The 21163-nt window shown below is 37.5% G+C and overlaps 1 protein-coding gene across 2 annotated transcripts; it reads left to right on the forward strand.

Moving 5' to 3' along the window:
- Positions 1-350: 350 nt before the first annotated feature.
- Positions 351-20891, forward strand: GHITM (growth hormone inducible transmembrane protein). Of its 2 annotated transcripts, none has more exons than XM_054580457.1 (9): positions 351-394; positions 2099-2263; positions 3258-3357; positions 4616-4727; positions 5196-5337; positions 8104-8212; positions 12760-12948; positions 13641-13812; positions 15456-20891. In XM_054580457.1, exons 2-9 carry the CDS (start codon positions 2135-2137, stop codon positions 15538-15540), a joined length of 1038 nt encoding a protein of 345 aa, XP_054436432.1. In that variant the 5' UTR covers positions 351-394; positions 2099-2134; the 3' UTR covers positions 15541-20891. The 2 variants fall into 2 exon arrangements, with proteins under 2 accessions (XP_054436432.1, XP_054436431.1); XM_054580456.1 differs by having other exon boundaries at positions 372-485; positions 15456-20890.
- Positions 20892-21163: the final 272 nt, after the last annotated feature.

Here is a 21163-nt window from a genome sequence, read left to right on the forward strand (position 1 = left end):
AAACAAAAATAACCTCATCGAATAGCAGAGAAGTGGCTCCTCACTTTACAGATCAGGGCGACAGAATAATTTTAAGTTCTCACACCACTGTCTTCCAACTTTTGAGTAATTTTTGTAACTGCTGCAAGTGAAACTGTTAAGACAAAAACGAAGAGCTCCGCTACCAATAGAGAAGATGACCAAAGTACCTTATCTGCTCACATCCAAAATGCATGTTGCCTATAACGGTCTCACTGACCTTCCAGAGGCCCTGCGCCTCCAGCCCGCAACCCCTCCTCCCGACTGTGTCTGTCCTCTGTCAGAGATCTGCTCACGATTGGCTGTTCGTAGTGTCGGCCGCTTCTCCGGACATTGCGTCACGTAGCGAGCCGGAAGGGCCGTGGCGACGCAGACGGTAAGGGGAGGGTGGACGGCCTAGGTGTGCGCGTCTGCGTTTCGCTGTGCCGGAAGGGGGAACTGCGCGGTCGAGGTGACCGGGGACTGAGGTACCGCTCTCCCGACCCAGCAGGCACTGGTGATCGCCGTGTTCCTCAGTCAGGCCGCGGGAGCCCGCTGGGTGCCCCGGCGGAGGACTGGAGACGCCGGCGCTGCTGGCTGCGTCACAGCCTGGTGGCGCGTTAGGATCGTCCTGCGGGTGACCCTTTGAATGGGGGCGGCGTCTCTGGGGCCCGGGGGTAGGCAGGCAGGGGCTAGCCCTCGCTGCCGTTTTCTGCCTAGACAGCGAGGTGCTGAATCTTCGCAGTCGCCCGGCCGCACAACCGTCGCCCGGCACATAAGGGGGTGCCTGAGGCGGAGATGTAGAGTGTGCGTTGACTTTGGGAGGCTTTCCGCCGGCTTCTCTTGAGAGTCTGTTGGGCTGGGAGAACTTCCTCGAGGACCAGGCGCCTGAGCTTGGTAATGGTCACAGAAGCGTATAGAGAGAGTATTTATTTTATACTGAGGAACCTGAGTCTCACAGGTCCAACAGCAGAAGCAGAAGCAAGATTCCCACTCTGTTTTGTTAGGCGTCGCGGAAGCCACTCTGGGCTGGGCCTGTTTCTAGTCTGTTGTTAGGGACTGAGGGAGATACGCCGCAGTTGGAGGCTCAAATGATGCAATGGCATGAAAGTTCTAGATGAACTTGGTATTTTCCCAAAGGACAGATGCCCAGTGTTGTACTCCTGGTGTACATAGATCCGGTGGAAAAGTTGGAAGTGCACTGAGGCAGATATTTTTAAGCAAGGATTCTTTGCTTTGGGGCTTTTGGCTAAAATGCATATTCCTTCGTCCCCTACATAGAGACCTAGAGATTGAACCATTAGGATCAGAGTAAGACTCAGGAATCTACATTTTAAAATGCATCCCAGGAGGGTTTCAATAGCTTGATATATTTTATATCATACTTTGAAGAGAAGTAATTTTTGGCACATTTGCCAGAAATTTGTTTGGTTTTCATTGATGTCTTTTAACCTTGCAATACAGTATGACCTTGAAGAGTTATTCATCTCTTCCTTGGATGACATTTTTCCTCAGCTCAAAAGTTATACTACAGAGGGTTTTTATTCTCCTTTTTGGGGTTTTGTTTGTTTTTGTATTGAATTTATTGAGGTGCCATTGGTTAGTAAAATTATATAGGTTTCAGGTGTACAGTTCTATAATACGTCACCTGTATGTCGTACTGTGTGTTCAGCACCCTAACTCAAGTGTCCATAGTCTCCTTTTAAATTGTCCCATTGAATGCTGGTTTAATTCTTAAGTAAAAACCACATTTATAAAAGCAATTACACACCCTGTAAATTCTCTTATGCCTTTCACTCTGCATTAGCCACAAAACTTACATAGTTGTATGTTTTACTATTGTGTAAACTGCGGTTCAAACCTAATCTGGTCATCCATCTCAAACTGGGTTTTGTGGGATGGATTTCTTGAATGTAACAGGAGACAAGCAGAGGGTTATCATTAACATTAAAAGGTCACTTTATTCCATCTTTTCTGCTGAAAGATGATTGGCTCTTTCTTATCTCTGGATTTCCCCATGTCATTTTCTCAATTGGTTTATGGAGTGTTTTTTTGTTTTTTGTTTTGTTTTGTTTTGTTTTTTGTCTTTGTGTCTAACTAGCATTTTAGATCAGCTTGGTAAACCTGGTGCACTACCATGCTGGCCGCAAGACTTGTGTGTCTCCAGACACTACCTTCCCGGATTTTCCACCCAGCTTTCACCAAGGCCTCCCCCGTTGTGAGGAATTCTATCAGGAAGAATCAATGGCTTTTAACACCCAGCAGGGTAAAGAATCTGAATGTTTTTATAATGTCTCTTTCTGTCCCTGTGACCCTTTTTTTTTTTTTTTTTTTTTTTTTTTGTGGGAGGGTGGAGGGGTGGGTAGAGAATAGTATGAAGCTCTCTATTCTACCATTAGTCATTTATTGGAGCAATTAGCCCTGATAATGTCCCAAATTAGCCCTTTCTCCCCACCAGTTTTGTATCATTCTGTTTCATCTTTGTCTCATGTGAAAGAGAAAAGGAACTATAATTTTTCCTTTCTTTACAGCTCTTACAGCTGTAAAGTTTCTCATTTAGAATAGTTTGTAAGGGATTGAGAACTATGGTGTAGCATAGATTCATGGAGTCTATAATCAAAAGCTTAAGAACTAGGATTATTACCAGCTAGCCAATAGACATTACTAAATGTCATTTCAGCTCTTGTTTAAGAAATAGTAAGATCTGTCAGGTTAGAGAGAAACCCATTTCCTTTGATAATTGATATTTCCTGAGACATTCAAAGCAGAAAAACAAATTTTGAAATGTGAGGTGGATAAAGAAATATACAAAATCTAAAAGAGACAGTGTTTTTCCTATTAACTGTTTTCATTGTTGAAAAGTAGTCATTCCTCCCTTAGGCTTTTTGTTGAAGAAAGAACCTTTCTTGAGCCCATTTCCCAGATGGAAAAGAATGTAGCTAATATTGAATGCATGTTTTTAAAAAGTTAGTGTTTAAATATAATTATAAAGATATAAATAACATCTGTAGTTTATGAAATAAACAGTTTTCAAACTTAAACTAAGAAGTTAAGTTGTATTAGTCACTTTGAAAATAGAGCACAAATGGGGTCTTCATTTAATTTTTTAAATTGACTAACATATTTGCATTGTAGAATTACATGTTTAAAAAGTACCGCATTACTTTAGTTTTCTAGTGTAACGAGAGCCAGTTTTCATTTTGTCATTAACATTCTGTTTTGTTGTGGATGATGTGTGTCTTTGTTTTCATGTATATCAGGAATATGCCACCAAGACAAGAATTGGGACCCGACGTGGGAGAACTGGCCAAGAACTCAAAGAAGCAGCACTGGAACCATCAGTGGAAAAAATATTTAAAAGTAAGTGTTAGTTTTTAGTTTTTAAATGAGTTCCATAAAGAGCTTGGTAAAAATATATGCAAATTTATGTATATGTGCATTTTCTGGGAAGAAAGGCCAACATTTTCACCATTCTTAGGGATCTGATGCCCCCCCCCCAAAAAAATGATATTTAACACTGGATTTAGTGGTTCCCCGGCACAGTTCTTTCAGTGAAAAATGTTACTTTCACCATTATTTTTATATATAGTCTGTTAAGGAAGTTCATTTGAAGTTGCATAGACTCTTTATTCAAGCATATATTTGTATATATTTCAGGTCAGCAATAAATCATCAGAACATCTATGTTAATAAAAGCCTAGCTATTCACAAAGGATCCTCTTAACTGGCTGCCCCTATAGGGCCCCTCAGGAAGCAAACCCATTTGTTTCACAGTTTGGATTTCAGCTTTGCAAGTTCAGAAGCTAGATTGTTAATCTACCCAAAGCCAGTCAAAGAAAACTGCTTCTTCTTCACCTTGCAAAATGTTCATATATTATAGTGGGAGAGATGCCTAATTGGTATCCCTCAGGGTATTTCTAATCACCAAGTTAGCTTTAGAAACCAAATTATATAAATGATACGGCCACAGAATAGTAACATTCCTAGTGAACAAATTTAGACTAAAGGGTGTAAGATGGTCTTTATAAATACCTTCATTCAGTTAGAGTTGATAAGTTATTTGTTTCTTTCCCAGTACTAAAATAAGAACACCCTTTCCCTTAATTTAGCTACATAAACACTGACTGCATTTTTGCATTTTTCTCTGGTTCCTTTTTTTTTTTTTTGACTCCATATAAAATACCATCTTTGCTAATTGCACTTTAGACAAATGTGATATAACTGTTAACGTTTCTTTCTCATCTTTACTTTCTATTTGTCATGAGAATATACCCCAGACTCTTAGCAGTAAAATAACATATCACAGAAGTCTTCCTGCATCTACAGATATACTGCCTTCACTTTTGTTGGAATGAGATTAAAGATTAATCAAGTCTGAATATTTTTGTACTGATGATTACACCTTTGTTTCAGCAGTGTTCTTTTTTTTTTTTTTAATTGGTCCCCTAATTTTAAGGCCATTTCTGTATCCCCATATATATTAATTATGGCTGTTACCAAGAAGTATGTTATATAGTTTGACTTCCCTCACTTAAATATTGGGAACAGCTTACCACCAGCATTTTAATTTACTCAAAACATGACAGTATTAACCTGCATTTCCCCCTGTGTTCTACAGTTGATCAGATGGGAAGATGGTTTATTGCTGGAGGGGCTGCTGTTGGTCTTGGAGCATTGTGCTACTATGGCTTGGGAATGTCAAGTGAGATTGGAGCAATTGAAAAGGCTGTGTAAGTAAATTGTTTCCAAACAATTGTAGCCTTAAAGTCTCCAATATTCTTCTCATCCTTATCTTTTGCCACTTTTGGAATGTTTTATTTCTAGTCTTCCAACTGTGTAGAATATATGTGAATAAAGATAGACTCTTATGTTTTCTTAATATACAGTTATTCAAACCTAAAGAAAAATCTTTTTTCAAGGTTCTATGTGTTCAAGTAAGGAGAAAATATGTTGCTTTGTATATGAGCCAAGTGCTTATATGTCACCTATAATTTATTTTTTATGGTAGCTTCAATGTATGCATCATTTCCATGATAAATGAGGTGAATAAGATTTAGAGCAGTAAGGTGATATTTCCCAAGGCTTCTCAGCTAACCTGATTCAACCAGAATTTACATCCAGAATCTTATAAATTAACCAGATTGAGTTTTGTTTTTTGGGGTTTGTGTTTTTTGTTTTTGTTTTTGTTTTTTTAACAGAATTTGGCCCCAGTATGTGAAGGATAGAATTCATTCCACCTATATGTACTTAGCAGGAAGTATTGGTTTAACAGCTTTGTCTGCCCTGGCAGTGAGCAGAACTCCTATTCTCATGAATTTCATGATGAGAGGCTCTTGGGTGGTAAGTCACCTTGTTTTGTTTACTTTTTCCACTGCATAGCAAAAGATTAAACAAAAAATGGGGGCAGGGTGTTAAATGGAAAGAATATCTTACTAAATTAAACAGGTTTTTGTTCAAATAATAAATGAATTATTAGTACAGCTGAGACAAAGTAGGAAGTACATTGTGAGGTACGTCAGCTATTGTTCTTTGTTGAGTATTTTATAGTAACAAAGGAGTTGGAGACCAAACTTACAGGAATGTGCTGTTTATCTAGCAGCAGATATCAAACAGCCTCTATTTTATATATCTTACAGCTATTTACTAAAAATAAGGCAGACCCAAAACCAAAGCATTCTGTATTCTTAAAGGTAGAATAGTGCAGTGCTGCAACTATTCTGAATTTTCTTGACCCTACATAAGGTATATTGAATGAATGTTTCTTATACATTTGTTATTTTACTAGATTTCAAAACTGATTTAGAATGTGGTGCCTATTTTTCTACTCTCTAGTTGAAGAGATGAACTGAAGTAAGTGGTAAAGGATATACAATAAGAAGTAGAAAGTTTAAAAGCAGTTCAAAGACTGTTTTTGTCTTGGACTAGTACGGAGGTTCCATGAAGGACAATATTATTTCATCAGGGCCATTGAAGCCTAGCGTTTTTTATTTTAGGAGAGGACAGGGATAGCCCAAGTTTGCAAGACAGCTTGAGCAAAGGAGGTAGTCATGAAAAGTGACTTTACAATTCTATTCAAGTATTTGAGGGCAATTACAAAAGGGATATATGATTGCTAAGATGAGGACAGTGCCTAAGCAGTGAGGGGCCTTTACAGATACTGGCATAGCAAAAGTCTGATGGGTATTTCAGTATTAAGAACTAATGTGGAAGAGACAAGCAGTCATGCTAACTGAGCCTTTGCAAGATCTGAGATGAAGGATGATAATGTGAACTAGAGCAATGAGTGTGAGACTGGAGAGGAAGGAAAAATGGGAGAGTTTATGTAATACTTAGAGATTTCCCATGGCAAACCAATTCTCCCCACAGGTAACCCAAATCCATCTAACTTCCAAATTTGTGTACTTCCATTATGTTGAGTATTCCAAAAGGAGAACCATTTATAGTAGGATAGTCATTTGGACAGTGTGGTATTCTTAGGATATCACTTCTCAGATGGGTGTCATGAATTGGCTAGCTCAGAGGTTCATGAAGACACAGAATAAGCATGGTGCATTCTCACCAGGAATGTCAGTTTTAATCAGTATTAAATAATTAGTGCTTTTTGTAATAAAGTAAACATGGCTGTATGAAAATATTCAAGAGTTTAGCCCCTAAAATAAGACTCCAAAGGAGTTTTGTGAATGGGCCAAATTGTCAACTCTGTGTGGGCATAAGATTACTCTCACGTGCTATTTACTCATCACTTAAATAAAATAGTTTGGAAAGCCAGACAGAGTCTGCAGAGATGAAGATGTAACTTCGGGGAGGAGGGTGGCAGACATACACACAGATAATGTCAGAGTTTGTACTAAGTGCTTTTGGAACAGAGGAGAGGCATCTGACACTTTGTGGCAGGCAGGGGACCTACCATAAAAAGTTCCCAGACAAGGAGGTAATCCTTGAATAAGTCAAACAAACAGGAAGAATTTATTCTTACGCACAATGAACCCGGGGCATGTTTGCAGCCCTACTAGGTCAGTGCAGCTGTAACATAGAGTCAGGAACGCTAAAAGGCAAAATATGGACCTGGATCACGGAGGACCTTAAAGAAAAAAAATGTAATTGTAATAAATATTCCTGAAAGTGCTTTGCACAGAAATGTATGAAGTAGTTTTTAGTAACTGTTTCTCCATTGGAAAATGGTATAATGGAAGCCAGTGTGCTTTTCTATATTAGTTTGAATGAAAACAGCACTTCTGTTTACCTGTATTACATCAGAGGTTGCACATCCAGATGCCTCTATGTCAGACAGATAACGCAGATGAGGAGGTAGGCCTGGTGTGTCACACGGGATTATTCACACCTAGAGAAAAATTCTTCTCAGCTAAGAGCATTCACATTGAATTTTTTTGAGTATTTGGCCAAACAAAATACCTGCTACTTGATTCTGTACAAAGGCAACAAGTGTGCAGTTTCTCCTTTAAATTCCCTAACATTCATTATCATCTTTCTTTCACTACATACATTCTTCCTTGTTATATACACAAGGAATCTTTAAATATCATAACAGTCCGAAGTCTAAGGCAAAGAAAGGGGAAGAGGACCAAGTCAACCAGAAAACTGGGAGGACAGAAACATAGTCTTATTTCTCATCTTTTCCATGTGCTTCTATTTTTCGGGTTTTCTTTTAGCAAATACAGAGTTCAAGGCAATGTGCTATATATATATGCTCATTAGTATATCATGACTAATACTTTTAAATACTATTTGTGTTATACTAAAATAGATATAATTAAAAATTATTATTTTGGGATTCTTACAGGGATTTTGTTAAACCTTTGTCTAAAAAGAATAAAGTTTTTAAAAGATACTGTTGTTAGTCAAAGCTTAACTCATTTACTTGAAACTGTCTACAAAACTTTACGGATGGTAGTAGGGGCACTCTTGCTAACTTGGCCAAACTGAAATAAAGGCCTTTAATGTGCTAGAAAAATTCAGGATTCCGTTTATTATCTTTTATCTTTGTAAACGTGCTTTATTTGAGGGACTAACTGAAATGAGAACTTGAGGATTTCTACTTTGTTGCTGTATAAGACTTGATTTTTCTTAGCAATATGTATCTTTCAGACAATTGGTGCGACATTTGCAGCCATGATTGGAGCTGGAATGCTGGTACAATCAATACCATATGACCAGAGCCCAGGCCCAAAGCATCTTGCTTGGTTACTACATTCTGGTATGTTCTGATTTTCAACTGTTCCTAAGTAAGTCTTGAATACCACCTTTTTAGTTGCTCTTCACAACTGTGAATGCTTTGTACATAATTTAATTAACCCCCATGTTTAGAAAATGCTTATAATTTTCTGCACTTAACTACTGGTTATATACTGAAACCATGGACATCCTCAGTATTACACTTGCCTCCTTTGACAGTCTAGTATACGCAGAGATTTCCTTTTATGTAGTTTGTCTAATACTAAGAGGATTTCAGATCTGATACACATGACTTAAGAATTGTTTTTTATTATGTTTAAAAAAATAAATGGTGAAAAGAGGAAGGAGCTAAGACATGTGAAAGAATAGGAGAGGAGGTTTTTGCAGTAGAGCATTTGAAGAAAGAAAGCAGTCCAAAAGATTTTTGGAAATGCGCATTTGTGTCTGATGCTTGGTCAGTATTAAGATAGTTCTTGGTACAGGGTTACATTGGGCAGGGCAACCCTTCTATTACAGGACCATTCTAATACCCTTTTAGGTATATGTTGTGAATTTTCTGTTAATAGTTGTAAAGCAGATATTTGAAAGTTTAGATGAAGTTCTCCACCTCACATATCTTGAGATATTCTGTCTCTGGGTTGAGTAAAGAACTAGCCAGACCCAGAAAGAAAAATGCTTCTTAAAGATGTATATTCTTTACCACAAAATAAGACATTTTATAAGCATTTCCCTTAAACTTTCAGGGAGACAGACTCTGAAATGTTTTAACATGTTAGTAAATGGAAATTAGGTTTTTGGCGCTCAGTAACAACAAATTTCTGGTGTGAAATGTGTCACTTGTATTATTCACGTGCTATCCTTACTTTGGTAAATATGAGACAGCATGATTTCTCAACCCTGGTTTTCAAGTCTCTCTCATTTGGTGTGAGGTTATTCAACCACAGATACTCTCCCTGAAACTTTACAGGACAAAACATTCATGATTTGGAGGGAGATGGTCCCTTATCTTCTAGGACCAATAACCTGCTTTTAAGAAGAAAAAAAATTATTCAAAATAATAGTATATGTATTTGCTAAGAATGTGTTCTTTCATTGAAACACCAACATCCTCACCATCTGAGTTTTAACATTTACATTTATGTTTCTAAATCTCTGGATTGTAGTATCTTGACCCATGAGCAGAGTTCTGCACCTGTTTCCCATTTTAGACACTGAGTTCCTTGAGAAAACAGGTTTAGTGTCTTTTTATCTTCGATTAATAGTAGATAGTCACTTGTTGAATTGAATTAAAATAGCTTTGTAATTTTAATTCAAGCTTAGAGAAGCATTTTTACTTGGTTTACATTAGATAACCTCTTTTAATCTGATATCATAGCACATAAATTACTTGAGTCAGGATATTTTATGTGTTGCAGGGGTGGGGTCCCCAAGACCACCAATTTATTCAGTGATTGATTCGTATTCAGAGCTAAGGTTTATTACAACGAAAGTGAGCTCAGTTTGTTGGAGCATTTGTCCTGTATGCCAAATAGTTATGGGTTCAGTTCCTGGTCAGAGCACATACCTGGGTTGTGGGTTCAGTTCCCAGTTGGGATGCATGCAAAAGGCAACCAGTTGATATTTTTTCTCTTTCCCTCCCCCTCCCTCCTTCCCTCTCTCCCTCCTTTTCTCCCTTTCCCTCTCTAAAAGCAATGAACAAAATGTCCTCAGATGTGGAAGTACAGGCAGATTCTGGCGTCTGGAGAAATAAACAGTCTTTTGGTGCTCTCCTTCCTCTGAGGGGACACACTGATAATGCAAAAAGTGCAGTAACATAGTGATTTCTCAGCCCAGGGAAGCCAAGTGGAGACTTCAGTGTCCAACGTTTTTATTGAAAGCTGATTGTACAGGCACCTGTCTAGCAACTATCAAAAACCAGACTCCCAGAAGGAAGGCAGGTCTTCAGAATAGCTCACAGTCTTTGCACAAATAGTCTAACCCTATTAGTTAGAATATGGTTCAAGTGCCAAGTCCTCAGAAGAGTCAAGGATTTATCTGGCAATCAGGCCTTTGTAAAGATAGCGTTTGGCCTGCTGTGTTAACCCATTACTACACAGTATGAAGGCCAATTTTTTACTTTTTCAATTGTTCAAAATTTGTTTTATTCTTCATAAACATCTTAGGAAGCTATGCAGGCATTAGCATGTTCATATTCCCTAATTGAGGAAACTGAGGCTGGGTGAGGTCATGCACCAGGAGTGCCAAAGTCAAGACTGACACCCCAACCTTATTTCTTCAAGTCCTGTACTCTTCTTTTATTCACCGGCATGATTGAGATGGGACCTAAAGGGGTTTTGGATCACCCAAGGACAATTACTCACAGCATCAAAGGAACATCAGAGCTGGCTTTTGACCCAGTATTAACACCCAAATACATTCCATATTCATTTTTTATCCACATGTTTAGCATGGTTGTGGTCACAATCAGGACCAAGTGATATTTTGCAAGAATTAACTGAAATGCTCATATGCTCATTGAAAAAGTACTCTAATTGTGTTATACCCCCAGCTTTATTGAGATGTAATTCACACATAATATTGTATAAGTTTAAGATATACAGCATATTGATTTGATACATTTATATATTGCAAAATTATTACCATTATAGCACCTCCATTTCATACTTACCATTTCTTTTTTTATGGTGAGAATATTTAAGATCTACTTTCTTAGCAACATTCAAGTGTATGACACAGTTTCATTAGCTACAATCACTGTCAAAAATTCAGAAATAACAGGCGTAAAACCAATGAATTACCAAAGTAGTAATTATTAAAAGTGTTATCATACATACACACACCAAAATTACAGTCTGCAAACCAGGAACACTTAACCAAAAATAAGGAATGAGGCTCAGGTATATTGTTATAAAGTAATTTGCATAATAAGAAAGCAGTGGCTACTTGTTCTTTACACATTGATTGGTTTTAATAGAATTTCTGTGGTTACCTCATATCAGTCTTGGGAAACAGTTCAAATGTTGCTTATGGTTTCCACAGGCATAGCAAGAAATGACTGAGATCAAGTTAATTTTGCAAAATAATCTAAATTAAGCTTTATTTGTATGACTAAACTGGCTTTGTCTGCCCAGGGAAAGTTCAACACTGGTCTCTCTTTGTTTTTTATTTTAATGTCACTGTGTTGTACATTAGATCCTCAAACTTGTAAATCTTATCTGGAAATTTATTCTTTCTGTCCATTATCTCCCCATTTTCCCCCATCCCCCTCCCAACTCCTGGTAACCACCATTAGAGTACTCCTGGTACTCTCTGTTTCTCTGAGTTTGACTTTTTAGATTCCACGTATAAGTCAGAGCATATATTTGTCTTTCTCTGTCTGACTTATTTCACCTTGCAGAATCCCTCAAGGTCATCTCTGTTGTCAAAAATGTCAAGATTTTTTATTTTATGGCTGAATAATATTCCATTGTATATATATACGCCACATCTTTATCCATTCATCCATTATTGGACGCTTTTTTCATATCTTGGCTAAAGTACAGCTATTTCTAGGAGATCTTTATGTTGTTTTCTTTTGATAGAAACTCAGATGTGCGATTGCTAGCTATAATTCTTTTTGAAGAACCTCCATACTTGTTTTCTATCATGGCTGTGCCAATTTGCTGAATGCCAGTTTCATTCACAATAATAATGAGCTCTCCTTGTTAGTTTTATAATTGATTTGTCCTTAAGCAGAAAACATCTATTACCACTTAAGATTTTTATCAGAAAGTATCATTGAAAAATCTCTGAATAGTCTCCTTAAACATTTTGATAAAAATTTTGCTGCCAAATGTAAAACTGACAGAAATCCTAACAGAAATATCATACACAGGAATTTTTATCCAGTATCTTTCCTAGAGCAAAAAATATTTTTTTAACTCATCATCATGAAACACAATTAATTACCTTACTGCTTTATCTAGAAATATTTTTCTTGCATAGGAAACACTCTAGTATTGAAATTTCAGTATGAAGATAGCTCTGTGCCTGTTCCATGAGTTAAACTACCCACATTTAATGTTTAAGAAAAGTGTAACTTGCTCTACTCACCACTGAAATAATGCCTTACCTAAGATTTATTTTTCAGCTGAGTTCTTTTTATCTTTGTTAAGGTAACAAAGGTTTCCTTTGTTAAGGTTAAGTAGTGTCTGTCCTTGAAGTTTCTACATTTTAAGATTAGTATAATGGGCTCATTTTCTCATTTTACTTTGTTTCCTTTTAGCAGCAGGAGATTGGACCTTGAGCTAGGCATTTTAAACTATTTTAATCTCAATTCTTAGATTAGTGTTTCTGCTTGTGATTATGACTGATTGTAATAGTGTTACTGTTGTGATTTTATAATCTGGATGGCCCCAAATTTTGGTTGTAGAATTTTGGGGGTAGTATTACTTAAATAAGGGAAAGACTTTTTGTAATCGTAGTATTTACCAATAAGGTATAATATGTTCAAATAGCATGTTAATTAGAAGTGCTGTTTTTTCCCTTTGGTGGTAATTTTTAAAAAGTGACCACTTGCTCTTTCTCCAGGTGTGATGGGCGCGGTGGTAGCTCCTCTGACGATAATGGGGGGGCCTCTTCTCATCAGAGCTGCGTGGTATACAGCAGGCATCGTAGGAGGCCTCTCCACCGTGGCCATGTGTGCACCGAGTGAGAAGTTTCTGAACATGGGAGCACCCCTGGGAGTGGGCCTGGGCCTCGTCTTTGTGTCCTCACTGGGTAAGCCACTGCTTTGACACTTGGTTCTTGGTTCATGGTATCCCAAAATCATCTTATGTACTCAGCTGTCCTACTGGAGGGAATATATTTAGTCAGTTTTAAAAGCTGTTTAAAAGATACATGCTAATTAGACTGGATTTTCATATTTGGCATCATGGCAAACCATTACTGTTGTTTTTACCGAACACATCTAAAATGGCAAAGGTGCCATGGAGCACAGGAAGGTTACTCTCCTGCAACAGCATTCCTGTGATGGGGGCGAGTGACCCTTTGCAGAAATGAGTTTCATGGGTTTTGAACTGAATGTACATAAAATTAGACCGTGCTTGTACTCAGATGTTTTCCTGTCTGGCAGTACACCAAATAAAAATTTTTTTAAAGATTTTAGTTATGTTTCTTTTCTTTTTTCTTTTTATTTTTTAAGGAAGGGAAGAGGGGAGAAAGAGAGGGAAAGAAACATCAGTGTGTGGTTGCCTCTCTCATGCCCCCAACTGGGGACCTGACTCACAACCCAGGCCATGCCCTGATGGGGAATCAAACCAGCAACCCTCTGATTCGCAGGCTGGCACTCAGTCCACTGAGCCACACCAGCCAAGGCCCAAATAAAATTTTTTAAGTAAGGTTGATTATAAATCCAGTTACAGAAAAGTCCTTTTTTTAAAGAAGAACTTTTTTTTCCATTTTGATTTCAGGATCTATGTTTCTTCCACCTACCACTGTGGCTGGAGCCACTCTGTACTCAGTGGCAATTTATGGTGGATTAGCTCTTTTCAGCATGTTCCTTCTGTATGATACGCAGAAAGTAATCAAGCGTGCAGAAATAGTACCAGTGTATGGAGTTCAAAAATATGATCCCATCAATTCGTAAGTAGTCTTTAATGTCTTTCTTACATAAAGACATTTGTGTTCTTTTGTCCTATTTTGTTTTATGACTGTAATTTCTTAGGGCTGCTGTAACCAATTATACAAAACTGGGTAGAATAAAACAACAGAAAATAATTATCTCGCAATTTTGGAGGCCAGAAGTCTAAAATCAAGGTGTCATTGGGGTTGGTACTTTCAAAGGACTCTAAGGGCGGATCGCTTCCATGCTGCTCTCTCATCTTCTTGTTACGGGCAGCATCCTTGACTTGTAGATACATCATTCTAATCTCTACCTCTTTTTTTAAATTAATTTATTTTTTAATTCCTTTTTATTTTTATTTTTTAAAAATATTTTATTTGCCTCTTGTGCATCCCCTACTGGGGACCCGGCCTGCAACCCAGGCATGTGCCCTGACTGAGAATCAAAGCGGTGACCCTTTGGTTCACAGGCTGGCACTCAGTCCACTGAGCCACACCAGCCAGGGCTAATTCTTTTCTATTTTGAAATTTTTTTTTTTATTGTTTATGCTATTAAAGTTGTCTCAATTTTTTCCCCTTTGCTCCCCTCCCTCCATCTTCCTGTGTCTTCACACATTGTTCTCCCTGTGTCTATCTCCGTCTCTCCTTATGAAGACAGGGATCATATTAGGCTAAGGCCACTCCTGTTCCCAAGTAAGGTCACATGCACAGGAGACCAAGGATTAGGACTTAAACATATCTTTTGAATTCAAATGACAACAATTACTATTTTATTTCAATGGCTGTTTGGTCTAGTCTCTCTGGTAAGTTGTGTATCCACAGAAATTTGATTGTATTGTAACTAAGTGTAATATTTAGTTACTTAGTTTAGACTATTTTTAATTAGTCTTACGGTGCTCTTATAGGTCAGTTGATTTTTGTATTTAATAGACTTTAGAACTGAAGAAAAGATTTCTTAGTCGGGTATTCATTGGAAAGTATACACAAGTGACTTGAAATGTTTAATAAACAAGCCTGTTCTATTAAAAATTGGAAACACCTTAGTATAAAAATTTTATTTTGGTGATACTCAAATTTAATATACATTAAATGTTATAAAATAATGCTTTTCTCTTTTCTTGGCCTCTCCACCAAAGTAGGTTACTTTTTTTTAACAATTTTCTTGAGTTTCATGGTGTTAACCACATTTTTTTAAAGTAATTTTTTTTTTAATTAAAAATGTAATAGTTTTTAAAATGCAGCTATAATGCTTACAGGTTTGTAATTGTTTGGGTGAGGAGGGGATAGGGCATTAAGGGGTTATGTTATATTTAAAAATGTCAGACTTGTGTCTAACACATTTTGTAAAGGTGTTTCTTTGGTTTTGTTTTGATTCTTGTATTGTCTAGCACCCACTTTTTTCCCCACAAGATGCTATAGAGTTTTAGAGAGTAGAATAATGATTTTTAAACTGCCCTTTACCATTTAAAAGATTAATCTGCCAGAAGAAAACCTTGACTATTTTCTTGTCCAGGACTTCCTTAGTTGCCATCTTGTTTTAAAATTTCCATCTTACGTACATGGGACAAATAATCAGCATTGCTTTTTTTTCTTTTCTAGATTAAGAAATAGTTTTTTCATTACTAGAATTGCATCATATTTAAATGGGCTTTCTTTTTTCCTAGGATGCTGGGGATCTACATGGATACATTAAATATATTCATGCGAGTTGCCACTATTCTAGCAACTGGATCTAACAGAAAGAAGTGAAGTGACTCAGCTTCAGACTTCTTTAATGCATCAGACATCTTGCTTATTTAATAGGGGCAGGTATTCATTAATAGTTTGTTCAAGCAACTTTTGTTCAAGTTTAGAAGATAAGAACTTGTCGTGTTGGAAATGTCCCAGTAATGTGATGCTTCAGGTCTGCTTTTTCTTCTGGAGAATAAATTCATTAGTTCTCTGCAAAATGAGCACACACATGATCAATTCTCATGTTTGAGTAAGTCTAAAATGCTTCAATGAGTATGAAAACTGAGACTTTTGAGAATTTAAGTGTTTCATCTTTTAAATTTTTTTAAGTGAAAATTAGCAAATTTGTGTTTGTGTAAATTTTGGAATGCAGAATATTAACAAGTAATGTCATGAGTGGTGCAGGGGTTTGGTAAAGGGACCAGAGAGAAGTAAAGGATCACCTGCAGTCTTTCTTTGAATACTTAGACTTTAGGGCTTGTGTAATTGGTGGTGAGCCAGTGAGAGGCTATCACTTTTTACATTGTCTTCTGAACTTACCAGAAGCATTGGGCATAAAACAAAGACATGAGTGATGCTTTTTCTTGGTGTTCCTTTTTAGTTCTCTCTTAATAGTGTAGATGTGATCATGTTTGGTTTCCCATTGTTTGACATTGTTAGGGCACTTCAGAATTTTAATCATATGGACAGTTCCTGATACATAATACATGTGTGTGTGTAAGTTTTACTTTCGAATATCCTAGAACAAAATATCCTTAGAATACCTTCTCAGGATAAAATATTCAAAGTACACAAACAGTTCATAATTGCTGAAATTTTTGCATATTTATTTAAATATTTAATAGAGTACATGTTTGCTTTTCTCATCTCTTTGACACTTTTATTAGAAAAGCCTGTTTGTGGCTTACACTTGAGATATGAAGGAGCAGTTTTCCTCCCGAGACTTGATTTCTTGCTTTCCCTCTTAGACCAAGCACTAAAAAAAGGAAAACAAAGCTACACTTTCCTTATGTACTTATGGACATCAATCAAAAATATAATGGGCAGAATGCTTCATTAGAGTGTCCCCTAGCAGAATTTTCCTTCTCTCCTGCATAGACTGTTACTTAACTCCCTTGTGACATTTGTAAGTTTTTTGATAACAGAAGAGTTACTTTGAAAGTTCTTAATGAATGAAGTGTATATTGTTATTGAGGTGATTGGTGTTTTTGACAAGCATTTATTACAGTAATCCAGAAATAACTATTCTAACCACCTCAAGTTACATAAGATACTTATTTTTGAAATAATAAAGGTTCCAGCCAGATGGTGATTGGTCTGTAATTTTTCCAGCTGAACCATAAGCATACCATTTGAATAGTAGATTTGTTCAAGAAAGCAACTTATTCTATTACCAATACAGTATATATAGTACAGTGTGATTATTATCACAGTACTTATAGCCAGACTACCTTTATTTGAATCCCAACTCTTCCACTTATTTCTTATGTGACCTAGGCATTACTTAACTACTCTGTGCCCATTTCCTCATCTATAAAATGAAGATGATAGCAGAATCTTCCTGAAGGTGAAATGTGATGGGACTTAAATGTTTAGCTGCTATTGCTGGTTTGTTTGGGGGTTCCCCCCCCTAAAAAAAGTCTAAGCACTAAACTTCTATTTTTTTCCCTACTTTAGTTCCTGTACAGTGTGTGATCTTAAAGTGAAATCTTCTGTTTGTTTTTTTGAAAGATTTTATTTATTTTACAGAGGAAGGAAGGGAGAAATGGAGAGAAATAGCTGTGTGCAACAGATACATAGATCAGTTGCCTCTCACACACTCCCAACTTGGGGTGTGGCCCACAACCCAGACATGTGCCCTGACTGGGAAGCGAACTGATGACCTCTCGGTTCACAGGCCAGCACTCAATCCACTGAGATCTGAAAGATCCTTTTGTCTTCAGTCACATTCTGGAACCCAGAGTTTATATCTTTATGTTTGGATTGTATCATACACAAAACAGAAAGGTATCATTTCAGTAATGCATATTAGCAGAGCTTATCTAGAAAATCAAGGATTTTTTAAGAATTTAATGACTTAGTATTTTAACTTCTGATTTTGTTGCTAAGACAGTGAAGACTTTTAAGAATGAAAAGTGAGGTATACAAGAGGGGACCCCCCCAAAAAACAATTATCTTCTGGAGGGCAGACCCCTTGTAGTACAGGCTTCCCCCATTATGTGAGTGTCCTACAGATAGGTCTTATCTGTATCAGTGTACTAACTGGTATTGTTATGAGAGGCTGTATTTGGCTTCAGTGAATTTTTTTTCACTGAGGAATTAAAATACATCTGCCTATTTCATAAGGGATGATACAGATTTACAAGCGTACCGGCCCACACCACGGTGAGTGTTCAGCAGTGTTCGGCCAAAAATAGCATGACCCCCCCATGCCCCACCCTTCCTATTCACTGGACCTTGCTCCAAGCGACTTCTTTTTGTTCCCGTCCCCCCCGCCTCCGCCCCATGAAAAAAGTCTTCAAAGGGAAATATTTTGCCAATATGGAAAAGGTGAAACAAACAAACAAAAAAAAAAAACGATAGAAGCGCTAAGAGGCATCAAAATCGATGAGTTCAAAAAACTGTTTTGAGTAGGAAAAAAAAAATCTAGATAGGTGTATTGCATCAAATGGAGAGTACTTTGAAGGTGACTGAAATTAAACATGTTAAAATAAATACACAGTTTTTTAAAAATAAACCAGGTTTTTGGGGGGTCCTCCCTCATATAAAATGGCAAATACTTATACTAGCTCTAAAGTAATCATTAGGTCTGTGGCTCCTTCGACATACCACTTGGGTTTATTCCCTCACATCACTCACAGGGAAGAGTGAAGACTGGCAAATTGACAGTTTTTTGGTAGAGCCAGCAGGTTTGTGTTCTGTGCTTAGAGCACTGGGCCCTTGGATTTCTTCTGTGCTCTTTGAAATGTTAGAGGCCTGTCTCTCTTAAAATTCTTCATCTTGATAAAATGTATCCATATTAAAGTTTCTGAAACTAAATGATACCCAAGATTTGTATCATTTCAGTAGAGTAGAAGTGTCTAGATAGGCTAGTAATAGTTAATGTTTGAATTTTTTTATATTATGTGCTAATCCCTTTGCACAAATGATAAATTCCTCTGAGCTAGGTACTGCTATGCTCTCCTCATTTTGCAAAGGAGTAAACTGAAGCCTACAAATTCAGTCTGCACAAGATTGAATCTTGTAGCTGAGAAGGATGAAGTGGTAGAGTTAAGTGATCCTCCTAGCCTGTTATACTGAGAGATTCATGATGAATCAATCCCACAGGCTGATTCTATCTGAGAATCAAAAACACTGTACAAATTAAATAGGTAGGTTGGGATTCTGGTGAACATACCTACAACACTAGAATTTTAGTGTTTACCAAAAGGAATTGACCTCAGATAAATGATAATCATGTTTTACTTCCCCAGATCCTATTTTTTATATAGAGTACCAGAAACTCCTACTTGGAGCTACAAATCAAGCCATTATTTAAAGGTCAGTGTAATTAGTAAGATGGACTCCCTAAATGTGCTCAATTTATATAACTAGCAGTCAGAATGGAAGCCATTTTTTCAAAGCAGAAATTTGAAGCCGTGACCTTGAGGACTTTGTCTTTTGTGTAGCAGTTCAGGAAGACGGAGAAAACTCCCCCAGTGTTAGCACTTGAAAACAGTAAAAGGAGCATTTTGTGCCAGAAGCAAAGGTGAAATCTGAAGTCTGATGGGGGAGAAGAGATAATGTGGACCATTCTGACCAGTGTATCTATCTCAGGGCTGCTGGCAAGTTTGCATGAGGGCAGATCCAGTACAATCTCTTCCCAACCTCAGCCTTCAATTCTGCCTGGCTTCATTTGTATTAGTTCCTCACCTAGTAGGTTATCAGTCCTTCTAAGGAACCTCTTCACCTTCAAGAGTCCATGTTTTTTTACACCCAGAATTGATATCTTGCACGACCTAATTGGTATTTGTTTTCACAACTGGGCACAGAAGTCTAGAAACAGTTAAACATTTAAAACAGTCCACTGAGCACTTCGTAAAAGCCCCCTGAGCCCCTATAAATACGGTGTCAGCTTGCCATCATTCTTGCATACTAGCCTTTCATGTGCCTGGCACATGTGGACAGCTCACCTACATGCCTCAGTGTGGTCTTACATAGCAGCACAGCTTGGTGAAATTAGGTTCATATGGCAATCTCATTGGAAAGGGTGTTACATATCTTAGTTTCATTTACTCATTAGTCATGTTGCTTCAATGCCAAGATCCCCCATCAGACTTTTATTTCTGAAATGTTTGTCCAATTTCATGATTTTTTTTGTTCAAAACTAAATAGCATATCTTAAAATCAGTGACATTTTATAATTGAAGAAATACGGTGTTTTCCAGTGACTTGTTTTCCATAATTTCCCAATAGTTCATTGTCCTGTAGAAAAAGGCATCTGAAGTATAATCTTTTGGTAATTGCTAGTAGCAATTTTACTGATGATTCAGAGGGAATCTTCCACGAGAAAGTACAAATTTAGCCCCACCCAGTTATATACTTCACAAGGATTGAATGCAGAATGACTCCTGAACAGGAAGACCTCCTGTTTGGAGGCTCAGAGCATGAGTGATTTGGTATGATCTAACTCTTTGTAAGTAGGAGTCATTTAAAAAGAAGTTAGAGAAATTACGATAAGATCTTCACTGTTGTTAATTCTGAGTGGCAAAAAAATGAGCGTTTGGTAGGAAAATGGGATGTTTGGTATATTTTTCAGTATGTTACAGCTTCCGCTAACATTTTACAAATGAAAGTACTTATGGAAAGAAAGTACATTGAAACTCACTTTTCAGGTTTTGGGAATTTTGTGAAAGACCCAGGAAAGCAGAACTTCTATCCACACTGCAGCCTTTGGCACGACTTATCTCTGAGTGGAACTGGACCTAATGCCTTCAAGGTCCCTGTAGCCCTCACATGCTGTGTCTGCATTGACACCAGGGTTGATGTTTTCCTGGGAACTGCAGAGCTCTGGCTGCGTCTCACACATCCACCCTGTCGAGGTGGTGCTAGGTGTGAGGGTGATGATAGGAAAGGTAACACCTCTTTTCTGGGAAGCCTGCTGTCAAACCTGCAAGTCACAGAGGAGACACTGACAGACTCCAGCTCTGAGGGCAGGCAAAAGCAGCAAACCTTGGCATTCCCCTTCTTATTGCCCAGGTCTCCTCGTACTTGCTCTGATGGTCCTGCTACCCTTTGTCAAAATCCACATTTGTGAATGGATCCGGTGTTATTCATTTAGACCTGAGTTTTAATGTGTGTTTTTTCTTTTCTTGCCCTGAATTGTGGCCTGAAAATGTAGTCATTGTTCCACATTAAAGAAACATCATATATCCTTGAACACAAGTGGGAGATTGCTGAGGGGTTTTTGGGGGGTTTTTGTTTGGTTGTTTTTTTTTTTTGGAGACCGGTTGCTGTTGAAAAGTTGGAAGACTATGTACCCCACTTCCAGGAATTGACCACTTAATATAATAGAAAATTATCTTCAGATTGCAGGATGCTTTAGCATTACACTCTGATCAAAAGGATCTGTTCTTCTCCAGCTTCAGCTACTGTTTTAATG

The sequence above is a fragment of the Pteronotus mesoamericanus genome, unplaced genomic scaffold, assembly GCF_021234165.1.
Source record: "Pteronotus mesoamericanus isolate MK-2021 breed Mesoamerican mustached bat unplaced genomic scaffold, CSHL_Meso_final contig_59, whole genome shotgun sequence".
NCBI classification, from domain to species: Eukaryota; Metazoa; Chordata; class Mammalia; order Chiroptera; family Mormoopidae; genus Pteronotus; species Pteronotus mesoamericanus.